At 39.3% G+C, this 20,308-nt stretch overlaps 1 protein-coding gene across 2 annotated transcripts in view; it reads right to left on the minus strand.

Annotated features, from left to right (window-relative positions):
• Nucleotides 1-4,598: 4,598 nt before the first annotated feature.
• nrp2b (neuropilin 2b) overlaps nt 4,599-20,308 on the minus strand; it is a 70,649-nt gene continuing 54,939 nt past the window's right edge. The window contains exons 12-17 of one of the 2 annotated variants that reach the window (XM_060876744.1): nt 18,361-18,504; nt 15,420-15,685; nt 14,500-14,596; nt 12,928-12,960; nt 6,784-6,846; nt 4,599-6,520 (exon numbers count right to left, since the gene is read on the minus strand). In XM_060876744.1, the coding sequence (XP_060732727.1) occupies nt 6,219-6,520; nt 6,784-6,846; nt 12,928-12,960; nt 14,500-14,596; nt 15,420-15,685; nt 18,361-18,504 (905 nt within the window). In that variant the 3' untranslated portion in view covers nt 4,599-6,218. Of the gene's footprint in view, nt 6,521-6,783; nt 6,847-7,168; nt 11,186-12,927; nt 12,961-14,499; nt 14,597-15,419; nt 15,686-18,360; nt 18,505-20,308 lie in introns of those variants that run through there. The other variant, XM_060876745.1, reaches the window with a different exon arrangement.

Consider the following 20,308-nt stretch of genomic DNA (forward strand, 5'->3'; position numbering starts at 1 on the left):
TTTCAACAGTATTACTAAATCTTTTTGAAAAATAATGTCTTAAAATTTTTAACAAATCCACAACCTGCAGCTAAAATGTCACACATACACAATACACACAGGAAAAAGAATGTACCCTCTCTATTCAAAGGTGTACAATAATGTTTCATTTTTAGTATAGCTTTCTAATAGCTTTCTATTCCTATACTTACTAGCCGAATTGGTCCAAATGACACTATTTCTATCGTAATTGGGATTTGGATAAAAACTGAGATAATGCATGTGATCACTCAAACAGACTAACAATTATAAAAACTCATTAATAAGTAACAATCATTTGGCTATGCATCAATGATGCCCATTTGAGAACCACTGGTTTGTACTACCATGCCAATATTTCAATCTGTTGACAGTTTGCACTAATGATGAAAGATATTGACTATGCTTGCTGAACTGAAACTAGTCTATTTATAGTCTTATAATCTCTTCATCCATGGGTTACTTTACAGATCATTTTGTGAAATGTCCTGATCATAAAATCTCCACATGAATATGAGGATGAAGAAATCCTTCTAACAAAATACAAAGAACACAAACAGGATGTGTAGGCGTACATGCACTTTTTTACATTTATTCATTTGGCAGCTGCTTTTGTCCAAAAAGGTTTACAAATGAGTTGAGCAGATTCAGCAGCATTGGCTTGGTGGAACTGGAATTCAATCTCACAACCTTTCATGCACCTTTCATGGCAGTGTAGCTTCAGTGTTTTACTTTGTGCATTGGAAACATTGTTCAGTTTAAACAGAGTCACCAATTTGTTTTATTTACAGTGAACATTGCTACTAGAATAGAATAGAATAGAATATATAGAAGCCTTAAGTTTGTCTCACATACATTACAGCACAGTGAAATTCTTTCTTCACATATCACAACTTTGGAGGTTGGGGTCAGTGTGCAGGGTTAGCCATGATACAGCACCTCTGAAGCAAAGAGCTTTAAAGGCCTTACGCAAGGGCCTAAGAGTGGCAGCTTGAACCCCCATCCTCTTATCAATAACCCAGAGCCTTAACCGCTTGTGCTGATAGTTGTCATTTTAATGTTAGCACTTAAGTCAATGCAATTTACATTTAAATTCAATCTAGGACATGACAGAACTTATATACTGCGGGTTCACTGTCTCTTGGTATTCAGTATCACATATTACCATTACCGGCCATTGGATCATGACTTAAAATTTACAGAATACAGAATAAAGATTGTTTTTTAAGTTTTCTCATTGGCATTGCTATGACAATGACCTGGTCATGCACATTCTTGCTTCCCTTGTGCATAGCTTTCCCACAGTATAATTTGCCTTTTATTATCATGATGTCATAGTAATACAGAGGAATGGCAGCACATGAGCCATGTTTATTACATTATTGGGCTCCAGGCTGTCAGAATTCAGCACAATGTAATTACCCACATGGAGTATTAGACACAGCAAACAAACATAATTCTGTATCTTGTGGATCTGCGCTTCATCAAATGAGAAAAAAATGTTTACAGTAAAAAGAAGAGCCTGGAAGAAGTGGATTCTTTATATGGATTTCTGTGAAATATTAATATATTAATCAAAAATATCGAAAGTTCATATATCAAATAATATCACAATATTCTAACTATTACACTAAATAAAACTATTCAAATTTTGACTCGGCATCATTCATTTTGTATGAATTTCTAGAAATGGCGACTTTTTCTCCTTAATTCCGTGTACACATCAAGGAGAGACCAAACGTAAACCAGAGGATAAAATCGTTAGCAGTGTTAGCACAAGGGGTTCAATGAAAAAAATGCCATGGCATTTGAATGCCATGGAAAAATGTTTTCACTGTGACTACACTGTTTGGCCAAAATTATGTGGTCACCCATAACATGGATTAATGGTTAAGGACAATGTATGTTGTGTGCAGAATGCAAGCAGCAACTCCGGTAAGACTAGTTATGACTGCATAATTAAAAGGTAGCCAGAAAGTAACACAAACATGATGGCACCCTGGGACATAAAGTGGCTACTCCATCATTTTATATATACTGGTCAGCCATAACAATAAATGCTGATGGATGATGTGAATAAAATCGTGTTACAATGGCATCTGTAATATATTAGTGAACATTCAGTTCTCAAAGTTGTGTGCTGGAAGCTGGAAAAATAAGCAATCATAAAGACCAGTGACAGGGTTATAAGCACCCAAAGCAGCATTAATGCACTTTTTAATCGAATTTTTTTTTTTTTCAGGAATGGTTAGAGGAACATGAGAAATAGTGTTGACTTGGCCTCCAAATTCCAGATTTTAATCTAAGCAAGGATCTCTGGGATGTGTTGGACAAACAAGTCTGATTCATGGAGGCCCCACCATGCAATTTACAGGACTTTTCTGCTGCTACTATGTTGGTGCCAGATACCACAGCTCACCTTCAAAGATCTGCCTCAACGTGTCAGAGCTTTTTGGGTTGCACAAGGGGGACTACACAATATTAGGCAAGTGCTTATAATGTAATGGTTGAGTTACCTAGCCAGTTCTAAGGGAACAGTTCTTTATCTCTTTTTATGGAGCTACTTCGTTAATCCTGATGTTCTACCCCTGGTAGTCTCGTTGCCCGGTGGTCACCCTGCCAGGGACTGCATGGTCAGCCAGTGTCTCATGGGATTGTTGTCGATGTAGCCGCCTGGAGACTGTCGTGCCTTCTTTGTGTAAGTCAGCTGTATGGTCTGGTCTTTATCAGCAATCAGGTCTGCGCTGATTTCAGAGTTTGCGATGACCCATTAGTTCCTCAGGAGCTCTCGGTTGCTCTATTATAAACTGTTGTAGAAAGGACATTATTTACATTGACACTATTTACTGTAGAGTGTCACCCAAATGAGGAGGAGTTCCCTTCTGAGCCTGGTTCCTCTCAAGGTTTCTTCCTCATATCATCTAAGGGAGTTTTTCCTTGCCGCTGTAACCTCTAGCTTGCTCATTATGGATAGGGATAGATATATAGTATTTTAAATTTAAGTTATTATTTGTAAACTTTAATTGTATATATTAATTTATTTATTTTTATCCTTATTTTTTCTTATTATTATATATTTATTTCTTTTTTCTCTTTCATCTGTTTCCATACTTCTGTAAAGCTGCTTTGAGACAATGGGAATTGTTAAAAGCACTATACATATAAATTGAATTTGAATTTATAAATAAGTGAACTTGGTCTTAGAGCTTGGTCTCTCTAAGGGGAATAACATATTCTCTATGCATTTCTAATAAGACAACAGCTCAGTTTTACTGGGATTTGTTTCAGGTGATGAGTTGCCATCTGTGATGAGATATACACCAGATATAACAACAGTCAGGCAAAAACTATGTTATGATGCATGAAAACTATGAGGATCTATCCTAACTGAGAAAGCAGGTGTAGAGGAAGAACCGAAGAGGACCAAGCATTGAGACTTGTGGGACAACAGTGGAGCTTCTGCAGGTAGCAGATGAGTATCCCCTCTATGTTATTTGATATGTCTGTCTCTCCAGGTAAGTAGCAAACCACCATGCTGTACCATTAATGACCACCAAGATCACTTGTAAAAATGGATAGGAGAGTCTTGAATTTTAAAAAACATCAAAGTCTGCTGAGAGGTCAAGAAGAATGAAATGTGATGAGAGTTTGGCTGATCTAGTTGAAGGAAGCTTCACAGTAACAGCCACAAGGGTCATTTCTGTGGACTGTGTTGCTTTGAAGCCAGACTGATTAAGCTCTTGGAGGTTCTGGGCAATAGAAAAAAAATCATTGTAAACAGCAAGCTCAAGAATTTAAAAAATGACAGGATTGCTGTCTGGATTGCTTCAAAATAACCCCAGAATGCATTGGTTTCAGAGAGGAAAGCTACTGTAGCAATCTACATGTTGGATCATAAAATAAAAAAAAGAAAACAATGAAAATATGTGGGTTTAAGTAAAATGAGGTTTTAATGTAAAATGATATTGTGAAAATTCTTAACCATCCATTATGTTCTGTATGCATTGCAATGCACACTTAAAAGAAATAGATAGTGTATCACAGGGTCAGTGCTCTTGCCCCTGCTCACTCCACTCTGAGCTACAGAGGCTGTGGGTTGATACTGATGTAAGAGAACATGATGAAAGCATGCTAGATAAAAGGTAGAGTCCTTAAACCAACGATTCCATCATTTTTCTCCCACAAGATCAGAGAACACTGAGGTATATTTTATATTCTGTTGTTTCTCTGTGGCAGGCAGGAAGAAGAGGATGGTGGGGGGAGAGTTCTGTGAGTGTATGTGTGTGTGTATGTAGTAGGAAAACCTTAAACAGATGATGACTAACTCCAAAATGAATGAGGCCTGGTGTGATGAGTAATATGCCCTCACAGGGACATGGGAATAAGAAAGAGAAAGTGGAGTGGCAAGGAATTTTGTGTGTTTAAACTTTCAAGCTGCTCAAGACATAAGAAATACGTTTGCATGAGTAAAAGATTTTGTAGCTTTATGAACACAAACATGGACACAAAGAATAATCTGAGTGAATTATCCATATTCTCATTAATGTTAAATAAAGAAAAATGACATTCCAATTCACATGTAAATCAGTTATTTATCCTTTATTAAATAATAATAATAATAATAATAATACCAATAAAAAGAACATATTTCTGTACAAAGTCTACAAACAGGAAATTTTGATTCATCTGACCAGTGCCGGGATTTCCACATCTTCTGGTGTTGACTTCCTGTCCCAGACAGAAGAGGTAATACTTTCACAGCTCTGTAGCAAAGCTAAAACAGGTCAGAGCTCCAAGGCACTTGGAAAAGAGTCAACAAAGTCCAGTGACAACAGAGCTGGACAAAACATCTCTCCCTCTTTTTTTCTCTCTCTTAGTTTCTTTCGCTCTCTCCCACTCCCTCAAAACAGCTAAGCAGTTCTTATCTGTTTCTGCTTTCAGCACTTCCTAATCAGTACACTCCACCACAAACCCTGCTCCCAGCATGCCTCTGTAGGGCACTGAAGCTGATAGCCTGTGGAACACTGAAGAGATTTAAGCTCATTTTATCGCATTCACTCTCCCATTTCACACTGAGACAAACACGCTGTGAAATATCTATCCATGTTTCTGTTTTACAGAAAACCTGTTTTGGTTTCATTGACCTTTTGCTTCTCAACAGCTCATAATGTAACATTGTGTGTGAAAATGTGTGAAATGAAAGAAAGCATAAGGCCCAATTTCACCAAGGCCCTGGAGGTTTTAAAACCCTAGAACTGGTGTTTCACAATGGCTCTCCTCCAAAGACAGTTCACTTAAGGCTCACTTGTGGGTCCATATAAGAAGCTTGGGGATTTTTTTCCCCAGCTTCCTTAACGAAGTCTCTCTTTGCCAAGTATTTTCACTTCAGAGTATGGGATAAGGGAGCTAGAATGTAGTGAAGACCGGCTGCCTGTGGGCTTGACGAGCCTTGTCCTTCTCCCATGTCTCCAACACTTGAACTTGGTAGTTCTTATCCCGTCGCAATCCATAGGTTGCAATTAAAAAAATGCTTCAGTGGTTCACACAGCATTGTGCCATGTGTATAGATCCATCAAATAAAAGCAAAAGAACACCATAGACAATCTTAATACTTGAATCTAACTTACTGGACCAAAAGGATTTTCTTCCAAAAGTAATACAACATTTCATTTTCTTCATCTACCCGCTTCTGATAACAATGAATCACAACAAAAACAGACTGAACGTAAGCGTAAGACTGGCTTAAAAAGGTTTGACACAGCTCAAAAAGATGGCAGAAGAGATGGCTATGGTACAGAGCAATAACTCAAGCAGAGGTGCATAAAGACACAGGTCTATAGCTAAACAACATGTCCACAATCTTCTAGACCACGTCTTTCACAAAATGGAGGCCAGGACTTCACAAGCAATGATCCGTTTACAAAGTTCTAGTGCCACTCACTTCTAACTCCCATTAACCACTTTTAGATCTTTTTAATCTTTACAAATCTATAGTCATATACACTTTTTAAAATTTAGTTCATTATTTTTTGGGATAGGCATTCAATTGATATGTGTCGATATTTTCCCACAGTCCACTGGGAGCACCTGTGAATCATACTGGTGAATCAGAGTGGCAGGTGGGCCATTGGCAGGAACGTGAGGTTCATTCACAGTCTGTGATTGAGCTGCAGGGGGTCTGAAACAGTTGCAGCAAGACTTCAGGCTTCTGAGCAGCAGCGTTGCTGGTTCATGACCTTTTGCTTGATACCATCATACAGCTCGAAGTTATAGTTCTCCAATGTGGTGGAGCTCCTGGATGAGAGGCCATTGTAGGAACAGGTGCAGTAAAGCAGAAGGCCAGCACAAACAGCACCCAGCAGCACACCCAGAGAGCTCATCACAATAATGGTGACCAGGATAGGATCCAGAGTTAAGAGCCAGGCGTTGTCCTTGTCAGAGACCCGTGTCACTGGAGGACTACGAGAAGGCTCCGGTGTGCTCCATGCAGAAAAAGAAAAACCTGTGAACAAGACATGGAGGACATTGTTACCTTGTTTAGTGATGAAACCATTGATCATTTGAATAGAAACATCATGCTGCATTTGTTATTTCCTCTGTGGAATCAAATCTATTTTAGATATCTTCACTTGGCCTCTAGTTTGTTACCTTAGAAGAGAACAATCATAAAACCAAGGGTCTTATTGGCTAATTAGATACAAAAAATTACATCCATCTAATTGTTCAACTACATATAGTATTGACTAATAAAAAAAGAGGGCTTACCTTGATCTAGGTGATTTCTATCATGAAACAGAGGATTGTTCCCGAATTCGACAGGTCTTCGCTCTGAACAGAAGACAAAAGAAGAAACCATTTTAGTGGGATTCAGCCTGAGAGACTACAAAGACAAATTACAGAACAACCTCGTATGTTCTTGCTAAATGAGTGTGTGCTGCATGCTATGACTCAAGCTCTAATGGCATGAAAATACAAGTTTATGCAGCCTCAGTAACACTGTTTATTGGCTATCTGCTGAAGCAGAACTGACACATATGCAGTATGTTTTATATTTTAAGCACCAACTTAATGAAAAAAACGTCATCCACAATCAAATAACAAATACACATAAAATACAGCACTGCTACATCATAAAACACTCCAGAAGCAGTTTGTAGAAAAATATCATTTTATTATTACATTCCACACAACATTTTCCAAGACCATAAAATTCAACAGGCTAAAATATTCCTCAAATCTTTTTGAAACAGGCTGAAGTGCAGCACAGAAATGGCACATAAACAGACAATCCCAGTCAAGACCCAATATACACAAAGAGAGGATGCAGGAAACACACAGCCACAAATGTATCAGAGATCAGAGTCTTGAGACCATGAATATGAATCAAAACACAAATATGATACACTGCACCGGATCAAAATGTATTTAAGATAAAACACTAATGTTTTCCAAACTATTAATGCTACCTGTCAGTTTGGACTGAAGCCACATTTTACTCCAAAAAAATAAAAGGAATTATGTTCTAGTATGATGAAAAATATGACATCCTAAAAGAATATTAAAATGACCTCTTTTTCTAAAGCAACACATCAGACTGTGTGTATGCAGTGTGTTTTTGTGCTGAGGGAGGCTCTTGGCACTATGAGGCCTGTATATGGCCAGGAGGACCTAAGTGCATTTGCTCATTAATATCATTTGATAGACAGAAAAAGAAAAAGGATCCAGAAAAAGAATGCTTACGGCAGGCTTAATAAAATGCAATCGACCCATTATCTAATTAAAAATATTTAGAGCTACATAGAAATCGCGCAGGGCAGCCGTAGTTGATATAAAAGCACATCGAGATCAGACTGTATTTCTGCTAACCTGTCAGTTTCAGAAGGGGAAAAATAAATCTCCTCATAAATAAAACCATCCAAAGCTGGCATTCCTACAGGAAAATCAAATACTTTGAGGGTATTATTATTGGGTAGTCTGCGTTAAAAGCCTTATGTCAGAGTGAAACTCATGAGCCCATCAGGTAGACTCCGTAGTATAATGAAGAAACACCGAGAAGGAAATGGAGAGTGGATTTCTTATTGGCACTATATAAGACAAATTGACAGTGACATCATTATTTATAGAAAGAAGCAATCACTGTATTGTAGGTTGGGAATTTTTTTTGCATTGTTTGCAAGACAAAAAGCTTTGACGTCAGCATTAATGCTGCCATGACTTACAGCAGCATTTTATATATATAAATGTATATATTTATATATATAAAATGCCATTGTATTTTTATAATCTTAAAAAAAAAAAAAAACAAAGCATAATGATAGCCTGCTTTATGCAGCAATGATAGACTGGCTTGGTTAAATCCTGGCCTCGTTACAGTGGCTGTAATATTGTTAACAAGGATCTAATGTTCACAGAAGGATAAAGGCAAAGAAAGATGGAAAAGGGAGCGAGATATTCCTTTTTTTACTCCCGGCATCATCATGGGTCTGCCAGGTCAGGTGCTCTATCTGGCTGCCTGTAAGCGGCTTTTATGTGCTTTTGTGTTCTTAAGCAAACCCCTTCAGACTGCGGGCTGAATAAGAGTCGGTGTATCTTTAGACCGACCTCTCGCTTTCATCTCCCCTTCCACCTTTCCATGCATTCTTTTGTGAAGAGCAGATTAATGGGGAGAAAATGGCCTCTGTAATGGAGGATTATTTTCACCTATTGCCATATGGAGGACATAAGAATATACTGGGATTTTCATCTTCCTTTAATCCCAAAATGCATCTGATGCTTCCAAAATGTGAAGCAGCAGCCTAACGGCCAGCTTTCTTTTATAATGGATGATGCCTCAAACTCTTTATAACTAAAGGGAATAATATGTTTATGGAATGTTCATGAATTTTGCTCCAGGCTGTGTATCTTGGCTGTGGTGTGTGTTTGTTCAATATAATAATCAATATAATACAACATTATCTAAGTCTTTTGACTCACACTAATCCTGAATGATGCTGGTGTGTAAATAAGTAATATCACATTTTCATGGGGGGGGGATTGTCCAAAAAAGGAAAAAAAAAAGGTTGAACCTAACACTTTCATAATCAAGTCAAAAACATACACTTTAAAGCCATCAGACACTTTAGAATGAACAGGTATTACAGTATGCACATCATCAAACATCAAGATTGTTGTCATAGAAACGCATTTCCAAGTATGATAATTGCACAAAAATAATTCTGTATATTTGAGATACAGAGGAACCATGAAGGAAAGCCGTCAGGTTTGACACAGTGTGCAGTGTTGAGACGTATAGAGTCTGTGAGTCCTCTCACTCTCTGCAGTGCTATCAAACATGGCAAAGCCCCACCACTGTCAGACATGAAGCGGAGCAGCCAAGCAAAGCCACACATTCACAGCTTGAGTTTCACTTTCCGCTTCCATACAAGCCAATAAAAACAGCCGAAAGCAGTCAAAATAGCAACAGAATTCAACAGACGTGATTGGCTACCAGAGAACGCTGAATGTTAATCAGTGCATCAGTCATGTGCATGTGCATTTCCATTTAGCCTTTCAATCAGCAACCATGACATCCCAAGTTGGATATAAAAATATTACAGAAAATAACTAGCATATAAAGTACATTTAATAAACTACATTAAGTATTTTCTGCAAAAAAGTGAGGCTCTTTAGTGACTGGCATTGAATAGCCCTGTGCCACTTGTATATTTAAGGCCAATGATGAGACTTAAAGATTGTGGGTTGCTCAGAGGTGTAAAACTGGCTAAGGCAGGGTCACATAACTTTTGCATATAGAAAAATCAAACATCTTAAGACAGAGATGTACCAAAGCAAGTTACAGAGCTTCATAGACACTCAAGAAATAAAATGTAGACATCAACAGACAGAGATAGATCTTCCTTCTGGATATGCCCTTCAGTGTGGAGACAGACTTGCGGGAAAAGGAAGAGGAAGGTAAAATACTACGTTGAGTGTGTTCTGGATAGCAACTGCACCCATGCACCCAAAAAACACTCGTATATCCACCACCCACCTACACACAAACACAAATGGACCATCAAGGCACACAAACACATTTAAAAAAAAAAGTAAAAAGAAAAAAGGAAAAGAAAAATTAATCTGTTGCGCTACTGCTTGCAAGGCATCTTTAACAAACTTCATCTTTTCGCTCACTTACTCTTCCTCTTCCTCACCCAGTGTGTGAGTGTATGTGCGTGCATTATTCAGTCCACATGCTAACTCTTTAATGTGACACAGCAGAATCCTGCTTTCCTTCTTGCATTTTCTCATATCACTTTCTTTTATTTTGCTCTCTCAGTAGTTCTGGCACTGCACAGCCTTTTTCCCCTTGGCAACAGGATTGGTCACAAGCAGGGGATCAGAGTCCTGCCAAGTCAGGTTCCCATCCAGCCGCTCTCTCCAGGGAGACCCAGAGAGTGAGAGAAGTGTGTGTGCATACACACACACAGACACACACACAAACAGTCAGAGGTGGCTTTCTGCCACTCAGGACTTTGGCGAGATGCATGTCTTTTCTCATCAAACTCTGAGCTGGAACTGCAAACGCTGCAAAATTCCAATCAGAGCTTCACACAGGTCCAAAGGTTCCAGAAGGGCCACAACTACGTGTCCGCTTCTCTTCTCCTAATTTGAGCAACTAAGCACTTTTAAAAGTCTGCTTTCACCGACGGCAGCTTTCAAATATCTCCATATTAATTGGTGCGTAGGTCATCCTTGGTGCAAAATCCTTCCTGAAGGGCACTGCGGGTGCAGCACTGGGTGTCTGTGCCTGTTGGTAGTTATGAAGCAGCAGAATAATAGCGACAGAGAGTCTAGAACGCTCTTCCTAGTCTCAGTCTCCATCAGGCCTTCTCTACTTAGCACTGGGAGCACGGCTGGTGTTTCTCCTGTCTAATGGTCAGCATGGGCTCCACGGTGGGTGCCGTAGCGGTGCCACCTGGGTAATGGGTGCTGTGGTAGGACACAGAGTGCTGGCTCTTCTTGGCAGCCAGGTGGTAGCGATGGCAGCACAGCACCATGAGGAGTGTGATGGAGGCCAGTAGTACCAGTGCACCCCCTCCAGCTATAACGTAATACCAGTAGGTGGGCATGGGCTGCAGGGACACTGTAGTATCTACAGTGGGATCACTCATGCCAGGAAGGGCTCCCCCTGGTGGATAGACACAGAAAGGTTGGCTTGGGGTAGAGAAGCATGCAGACTGCATTGCTTTATGCCAGCATGATTGACTTTATTATTGATATTTTTGTAATATTGGCTTTTGGCTCTGATTTGGTGCAAAGAAACGAAACAGACAGTCGCTGCACACAGACAAGCAGATGTGCATGCATGTTGCCTCTCCCTAGCCTTTGCCTTTTATGATTTGTTCAAGCTTATAATTGATTCAAGCTTTTCCAAATTTCACTGGACCAGATCAGGAATTTTTGATAATTTATGTGGTGTAAAGAAACATTATATTACGTGGTCTTTTTTTAAATGATTGCTTTTCACCATGTATTGCTTGCTGCAATAATATAAAATTACCCATCACAACTGAGATAACAGAGCTTTCCTATTTGGTCAAATGTTATATAATGACATGAACTGCCTAGAAGACAAAGCCAAATTCTCAGCTAGAGAGAGAGAGTGAGCGGACGTGAGAGTGAGAGAGTTTTTATTAAAGTGTCATAGTGTATGGTTGTGTATGAGTGAACGTGCACATGCATACACTAAAAATCCTGATGTGTTGTTATGTGCCTGTGTGTTGTCTGTTTTCTCATGCATGGATCAGTGCCAGCTTCATCTGCCTCAAGCCAAACTCCTTCATGAACCCCATCCAGCATTGCAAAGAAACAACTCACCCTTCTTTCTTTCTCCCTCACACACACACACACACACACACACACACACACACACACACACATACATACACACACACACACACTGAATCTAGCAAATTCCTGCCCCTGACACCCCCTCACCACCACCACCACCATCCCCATCACCACCTTCATCTAATCTAATTCTCTGTCTCTGAATTCAAAAGTAAAACAAGCGTGTAATTCGAGTTGTCCGAATATCTGCCTCATTTCTCCAGAAGCTGTCTAAGGATACGGGCAGCCACTGAAACCAAAGTGAATTCCACTAAGAAGTCAGTCGCACGTTTCTTCTGAGTACAGAGCACTCCTTATATGGTGATGAATTCATCCAGAAGAGCTAGCAGGAGAGAGATGGAGATGGGGAAATATAGTGGATACAGAGAGAGAGGGATGCCCTGAGAGGTGGAAAGCTGAGGAATATGAGGCAGTGGAAAATATATAGAGAGAGTGTGAGATAGAGAACAGCATGTGATGATAGTAGAGGAATACGTCATTAGGGAGCCTGTGCACTAATGTGGCTTATGGCACTGCTGCAGACTGAACCCACTGTTTCCATCCCTCACAACCTCTCATGCTGCCTACAGAGCGATAACTCATCTATAGACTTACTGCTGAAAGCTGCAAGCTTGTTTAGGGTCAGGATGATGTACTGATGCTATATGTGCTGGTGCTGTGTCCATACGTATGCCGTGAACATCACATTTCATCACCACAATACCAACCACGAAACTATTTCACATGAAACATCATTTGCATGCTGGGATACTGCCCATGCTGTGAATGGTAAGGTAAAGATGATAACGATGATGATGCCGGAGAGGACAAGGACACGTGTCTCACAGACAACAGATCTGATTCAGCCTGCTAGAAACATGTATATGTGGAGCTCATAAGCATTATCTTCATCATGATAGAAGAAGACACAAAACTCAACCCATAGCTGCTACAAGCTGTGCTGGGCAACAAGCAGGAAGCATAAACATCTGCACAGGAATAAGACAATCATTAGCGTGGGAACATGAGAAGAAAACTCACCAGTCATCTCCGGTGGGAAGGCAGGAAATGGTTCTGAAATCAGAGAAATATACAGAGAAATTAGAGTGCAGAAAAAATCAGTTAAAGTAAAAAACTAAACAAATGTCTATTATAAATAACAAAAAAAAATACATTTTCATTAAAGTTAGGCACTGATCTATGTTGAGCCACCTTAGTGGGCACTGTATCCTTAAGGGAATATTCCATTATTATTTTTCAAACCTGCATCTGGACAATAACTTCAAGCACCAAAGGCTGTACTGAGAAAAGAACCCAATGAGACTTTAACCTCTGAACTCCCTTATAATTAAAGCCTATGGGCACTTGCTTGAATTTTGATAATTAACAGTGTCCGGATGCGGCAGACATAAAATAACATTTCACCCACCCTGTTTTGTTCAACCTTCCATATTAAAGCAATACAGTAAAAGTAATTACATTATTTGAAGCATTCCCTGAGGTTTTTTTTGGTATCCACATGCAATCATAACCACATAAATACACTGTAAATGGATAACCACAAACCTCCAAATGGAAATATATTACAGTCTTTGAAAGAATAAATTACACAGCACTTAATTTCCCAAAACCTTTTGACTGCAAATTTCATGAAGGCGTTCTCTAAAAATACATTCGCACAAATGGTTATTGATGCCCTAAAAACTGCCCTTAGACTTTCTTTCTTTTCATAGAACAGTGAAATGTTAGTCAAACAAACACAACATAGAGATTAGGTTGAAAAAATGCAGGAGTGTCCCTTTAAAAGTGCATGCCAGTTGACTACAGCATAAAGCATGCCTTCTAGAGGCCCTTCAGATCTGCACAAACACATTACAGTGTGGGGAATGGCTAAGCTGATGACTGAAAAAGAGTGAGAGAGAGTGGAAAATAAGGAGATAGACAACAGAGAGGAACAGGCGCCTGCGTGCTCTGCACATTCTCCGAAAACAGAAGGGGTGTTTAGAAAAGTCTGGAATGCAGACACAATTAGAAAAAGCTGTGCACAGAGAGCAGGGACTGATTTGGCATGGGTGAAAGCGCTGCTGTGTTCAAGCTGAACAGCAACTAATTGATAAAAGTACTCCCAGTGCTCGAATTAAGAAAGAAAGTGCGCATAGTAACGGTTATTAATTATCTGGCCTTTTGTACATATCACATGTGAGAGAAGAGTTCCACAGAGGGAAGCCAATGTTGCTCTCTATAATAGACACATACTACATACATACAGAGCTAGACTGCAAAGGCTCATTTTTCTGTGTATGTCTCCAAAAAAATATTCATGACACAAGATGGCTGTCTAATAATTTCCCTGCCTCAACTCTGAAAAGTTCTAATCGTAAAAACAAGACAGGAGAACAAGAAAATCTGATTAAACTCAGATTAGGATCAGAGCCCACAAGGCAAGTGTGACCTAGTTTTACTGATCAGTGTGATGAGTGAATTTTTGAGCACTCACTGTTTTTAAAGTGAACTTAAGTGAGTCTGGGATGTCAAAGGATACGTTCACCCGATAAGGATAAACAGATAGACATGCATAGAAAAAAAAAAAATGGACCAAGACCTTTGACTTACCAGTGCAATGATCCAGCTCTGTGCTAGAACTCATGTGGATATTGTCGATCCAGATGTGGCCTTGGCTGCCGTACTCGAATAAACCCTCGATAACAACCTAATAGAGTAAAGAGTGTCAAGAATACCAGATATATGGTGGAATTACTGTTATTAGTATACTATTGAACTCGATAATATGTTTCTATACTTATGTATACATTCTATAGCATGTTATTTTGTTAATTAGCATTATATTGCCATTGTATTAATATATATATATTTATGTTTACATACATACATTCAAACATATATATATTGTATATTGTATGTTTATAATACTGATCTTTAGAAATAAACTTAATTTCAGTTTCAGTTGCAACAATTTCATAGTGGATTAAATCTCTGCCCTTTTGAGAGAATTATTTACTAACAAACGCTTATTGTACACTATGTACCATCCATGGAACAGGCAAAACATGTTCAACCCTTTAAACTCCAAGGATTCTTCAACAAGTCAAGCCATACGTTTTTCCCTCTTATAACTACAACTCCTTTCATTATTATTTACTAAATAATATGCTTAACATGCATATAAGATGAATAAGGAGTTTATATGATTATTAATGGTGTACATGTAAAAAGGGAGAACTTTATTTGTCGAGTAACTTCAAGTTATAAACGAGAGTGCTCCCAGAACAAATTGAGAAAGAATGTAATTGTACATTAATTAGAGCCTTAGTGAGCTTTAGTGACTTGTGGCACTCAGCGCTCAGTTACTAATTACTCACAGTTTCCTGCTGTAATGTGGAAACATATTTTCACGATCCAGCATCAGCTTAGGTCAGCACTTGATAATGAGAACTAAAATAAGCTCAAACATCCTTATACCATCTCCTGAATCACGACTCTGAGGGAGGACCTGACAGACTCTGTCTCCTCACCTGGTACTCCTTAGGGGACTGAGGCAGGATGGTTCGTCCTTCTCTCCATTTGTGGTCCTGGTCTGTTTTCAGGGTCCAGAGCAATGTCTCTTCCTGATTGTCATTGCGAATCAGGACCTGCAGCCTTCCCTCTGCCTCTCCTGAGAGCTGGTAGCGGAAAAGCAGACAGAGCGGCCCTTGCTCGGGTCCCACCACGGGGCTCAGGAGCTTTGCACACTTATGCTCCGTCTTAGGACTCGCCTCCAGGAACAGGAAGCTGCCGTAATCTATAAAGGATGAGGATTGAATAGGAGGTTAATGATAGAAGTCAGAGAACAATAAAGCCATTAGATGACCCTGTGTTTGTGTGCGTGTGTGTGTATATGTCTGCGTATTGTGAGAGAGACAGATTATTTCTGTGCACCAAGTGAATGCTGATGTCTGCCACCTTTTTCGCATCTCTCAGCTCCCTGTAGCGCTCTGTGTGCAGTCTGAAAGGGTGTGAAAAGATTTGGCAGGGTCTGAACACATCAACCCTCAGGACAGTCGGCAAGCCACGACTAATTGCACACACCCTGACTCATTATAGTAAGACTGATGAGAACAAATGCAAACTTGTGTAACTTGTACAACGCAATCAGACACCAGAACTAAAAAAATTTTGCCTATTATTCGTCCATTTCAAATCATGCAAAAACGTGTTCTTCTTTTGTACATTATAAGGCTGTATTTCTTCAAGAGAACGGCCATTAAAACATACAAATATGGCAATTAGGTAATATTATACAAAAATAAATCTCATTGTACAGGATATATATGTGTAAAGATATTTGTTGAATAGAAAACTATCTTATTCACTGCAATCCTATCTGAATATGCAACAGAGGATTTTAAACCAGCCGAACAGCTGTAATAACTCTCAGAGCGTGCCGACAGAGTGATACTGTGGTCCTCTTACCAGCTGAGGGCTGTGGAGCACCACTAAACTCACACAAGTGTCACTGTATCTTTCATTTACAGCTCATCTGCTATCATCACAACATCTGTACCAAACTGATCACGAGCTACTGAGTGCTGCCATCTCTATATTTAAGCCTCTTTGTTTCTCAGCATGGCACCGTGAGTGGAACAGCACTTCAGTTTAGGACCTATTTAAATGAATGATCGTGCTGTTTCTTTCATCAGTCAGCAGAGGAAACATGAATTCTGCTCTCAAAACAAGAGCAGTTCTGCAGTTTTTATTCAGCAAAATAATAGCGCTTAGCCGCTTTGCTTGGTAAAGCGATGATGTCACTTCAGGGAGAAAGGGCTCACTGAAAAGACCAACTGGATACCAAAATACCAATAAGGACAATACATTTGTTTTATTGAAGCTATAATTTCTACCAAACAATCATGGCAATTCCAACAATAGGAAAATGTGTGACTGGTTTTAGTCACCGATGAGATACGCCACTTACCCATCTTCAGTTAAATAACCAGTACTCATTTTATCTAGCACTGTTAGCTTTACTGCTTACTAAAATGAAATATGTTGAAAAAAAGTTTTTGCACCTAAAATTTATTTTAAAAGAAATGTTCTATGTCAAAATGAACATGTTTGATTTAATCACATAATTGTTATTAAGGCAAGCTACTTAAATATTTATCAACATAATCTCTGAAACCGTCCAGCATTCAGGACGTAACAGAGAAATCTTCTCTGAAACTCTGAAAGATACCATAATGTATTATTTATATCCTTTAACCCTGCTGTAGAGCTGAATCTTTTAAAACAATTTAAATAGCTTTACCCCTGAACCCTATTACACTTGGCAAATTATTTTCTTACCATAAGTGTAATAGATGTGAGTAACCCACTGAGTGTCTAATCAATAAGGATCACTGCTTTATATCCAGGGATTAAGAATGAATTAGCCATTTTTAAAGAGGCTTTACTGTGATTGGGTGGTTATTTAGCCCAATGATGTGCCTATAGAGAAGAAATGGAGCAGGACAGACAGGTCGATGAGCGTCATTACAATGTTTTAGTGAAGTTAATTAAGCTGAGGGGGACATGTGCCCTATCACCTCGACTCTTTTTCTAGTTACAACATGAAGGTCGCGAAACACGTGCATTGAGTTCATGAATCGTTAAGCGATGGGTTAAACAGGCCTTTGATTAGAGAAGCTATGAAAAGGGAAGCGATTATTCCCTCATGAGGAACGGGAAAGAGAGAGCAGGGAGGATGCTGATTGGAAAGAGCAATGGAAGAGGATCTGCTTTTGTAATGTTTTCAACAGAAGAAAATTCTTTCCTTTCTCAGGAAAGAATTTAATGCTTCTCTCATTAAAAACACTCACAGATGGAAAAACAGAGCTAGTGTTCTGACACTGGAGATCCTTAGGAGAACGGGATACGTGTATGTATTTGTGCAAGTTTGGTTTACATGAAAAGCTTGCCCCTTTGCTTCAAGAAGGACGGAAAGATGTCCAGAGATCTTTACACAGGAGAGAAGACATGAAACAGTGGCAGGGACTATTTTCAGACCTCAGCTATCACAATAATTACTCTTCAGCAATAACACACGCTGTTGAAGCATGGTGTGTTGCATGTGTGTGTAGTTTCTGCAAGGGCAAATGAAAGCCTTAATGACTCACTGTGCATGCTGTTATTTATTGCTCGTCTTCTTCCTTTACCTGCGGCCACATTAAATTACCTACACAGCCCTGGCTTTTAAACAGAGAACAGGTTTCTGTTTCAACTGCCTGCTATCAATTATGATCAACTCTAATTATAGATAAGCTCTAAGCATGATAGACATGTAGCCAATTTCCAATGCAGGATTTATTCATTATGACTGCATTCAAGATAGAAAAAGCATATAACTGGACACTTAATAGAATGTTAATGGTATGTGTTTCCTTTGTTACTGCATCTAGCATGTTAAGTTTAATATATGACAGTTAAATATTTCCTTACCGTCATCTCCCATGGGCAGGTCCAGACCAGTACTGGAGGGGCTATGCAGAGCCCAGTTCACATCACCTGTGGGGTCATGGGTCCAGCCGCACATATTTTGCTCAAAATCACACAAACCACCTAGAGACAACATGGTGGTGGGAGCTAGACACAAAGAAAGAAACAGGGAGCACAAAAACAGAAGCAGGTTACACTCATTACTTACAGAAAACTCATATCCTTAATTTATACAATTATTCAAAAGTGCGTGCATACACCACACACACACACACACACTCACACACACACACACACACACACACATACACACACACCTTCACAGCTTTGATCAATGCCCTCAGCCTCTAACCGGTAAAATCTATATTCCCGTTCCAGAAGGTAAACTTAACAGGCCCTGAGAGAAATGCTGCTTATTTGCTTATTCTTTGTCTGTGCTGTTGTTTAACACTGTGGTTCTTCAGGGATTCTTCTAATACAATCAGGTGCTCTACAATTTTATTATTCAGTTTTTAATGATGTTAGAACAACAGAGCTCAAGATGAACTGCGGTTAAAGTTTTTATCAACTTATTAGAGTTAAGCTCAGTAACCTCTATCTATTTTAACTTGAACTGAACTACAATTTTAATAGAGGTTAATAGGATAAAAAGAATTAAATCCAAGCAGTAAGTATGAGATAAAATGTTTTAAATATATATTTTAACACCTGGTCTGGGGGAAATGAATAGCTCTAATAGAGACAGCACTAGTATCAGATGTTATTATAGATATATTATTCTGTACTGTAAACATTACAGTAACAGATTTGTACAGCTTTAACATTGAATTAGGCTTCTGGCTTCAGTCAGTTGACCCTCATTCACTGGTCTAACTGTGTCCTAAGTGTGTGTTTTCTAAAGCCTTTAAGAAGAAGAGGAGAAGTTCTCCAGTTAAACTACAGAAATGTATAATTACCCAGCTTATGTCATTCCTATTCCCGGCTTCTCTCTCACATCGCTGTCAGCACTTCCTACCCGGTGGTCCACTGCATGCTTGTTCCAAATAAACACGTTGCTGTGTCGTTAAAAAGCTAATCTGTCTACCACTCCAGTTATTTCTGTGCTCTCTGTGAATGCTGACGTGCGCCACCTTTTTTCCATCTCAGCTCCTCACAGCTCAAGGTGTGGTCTGAGAGGCTGTGAAAATGTTTAGCAGGGTCTGAGCATGTCAACACGCTGTGCAAGCCACAACTACCATAAAGACATATTGTGCCAAATATCAGCTACAATACGCCTAATTACAGCACATGGACGCTTCTTTGTGGATGTTTACGTATATTCGTCTGTAATTCTAATATGGATATTCTGCAAAAGAATATCTTATGGCTCAATGCGCACCATGGAGAGTGCGGAGGCGGATTACCTATCTGCAGGTAGAGTTATTATGTGGCTCTTTTGAGCCAGGAAGCGTGAGGGGAAGAAAATAAGAGAGGGATCTAAGCCAAGCGAAGTCACACTGGCCTCATCTATATGGAGCTGTGCACCAGCCCTCCATCAGCAATCAATCCTAACACAGGGCACAAACACTGCCAGGCTGCTTAGCATAATGTTAGCACTCCTGCTGCATACTGCTGTTCATCGACACATAAGTCTTCACAAATGTAGGCGCAATCTATTATTATCATGGGTGCAACACAGGCAGTTCTGCAGCAGTGATCGGAAATTGTACTGTAAATAAAAGCGTCCAGAATGATGCCTTTAGTCTTATTTTCTTCAAACAGCAATGCGCTTTATGGGTGTTTCACATCCTTTGCCATGAATGCTCTGGATAGTCTACAATGTTTATGCATACAGAAAAAAAAAAATCCTAAATAATGCACTATATAAGAAATAGGATGTGTTTCTTGGCATATGGCTGTGTAATACCATGCATTTAATAACCCAAAACACCCAGACACATGTATAGTAAGC

This window comes from Tachysurus vachellii, chromosome 8 (assembly GCF_030014155.1).
Source record: "Tachysurus vachellii isolate PV-2020 chromosome 8, HZAU_Pvac_v1, whole genome shotgun sequence".
NCBI lineage: Eukaryota > Metazoa > Chordata > Actinopteri > Siluriformes > Bagridae > Tachysurus > Tachysurus vachellii.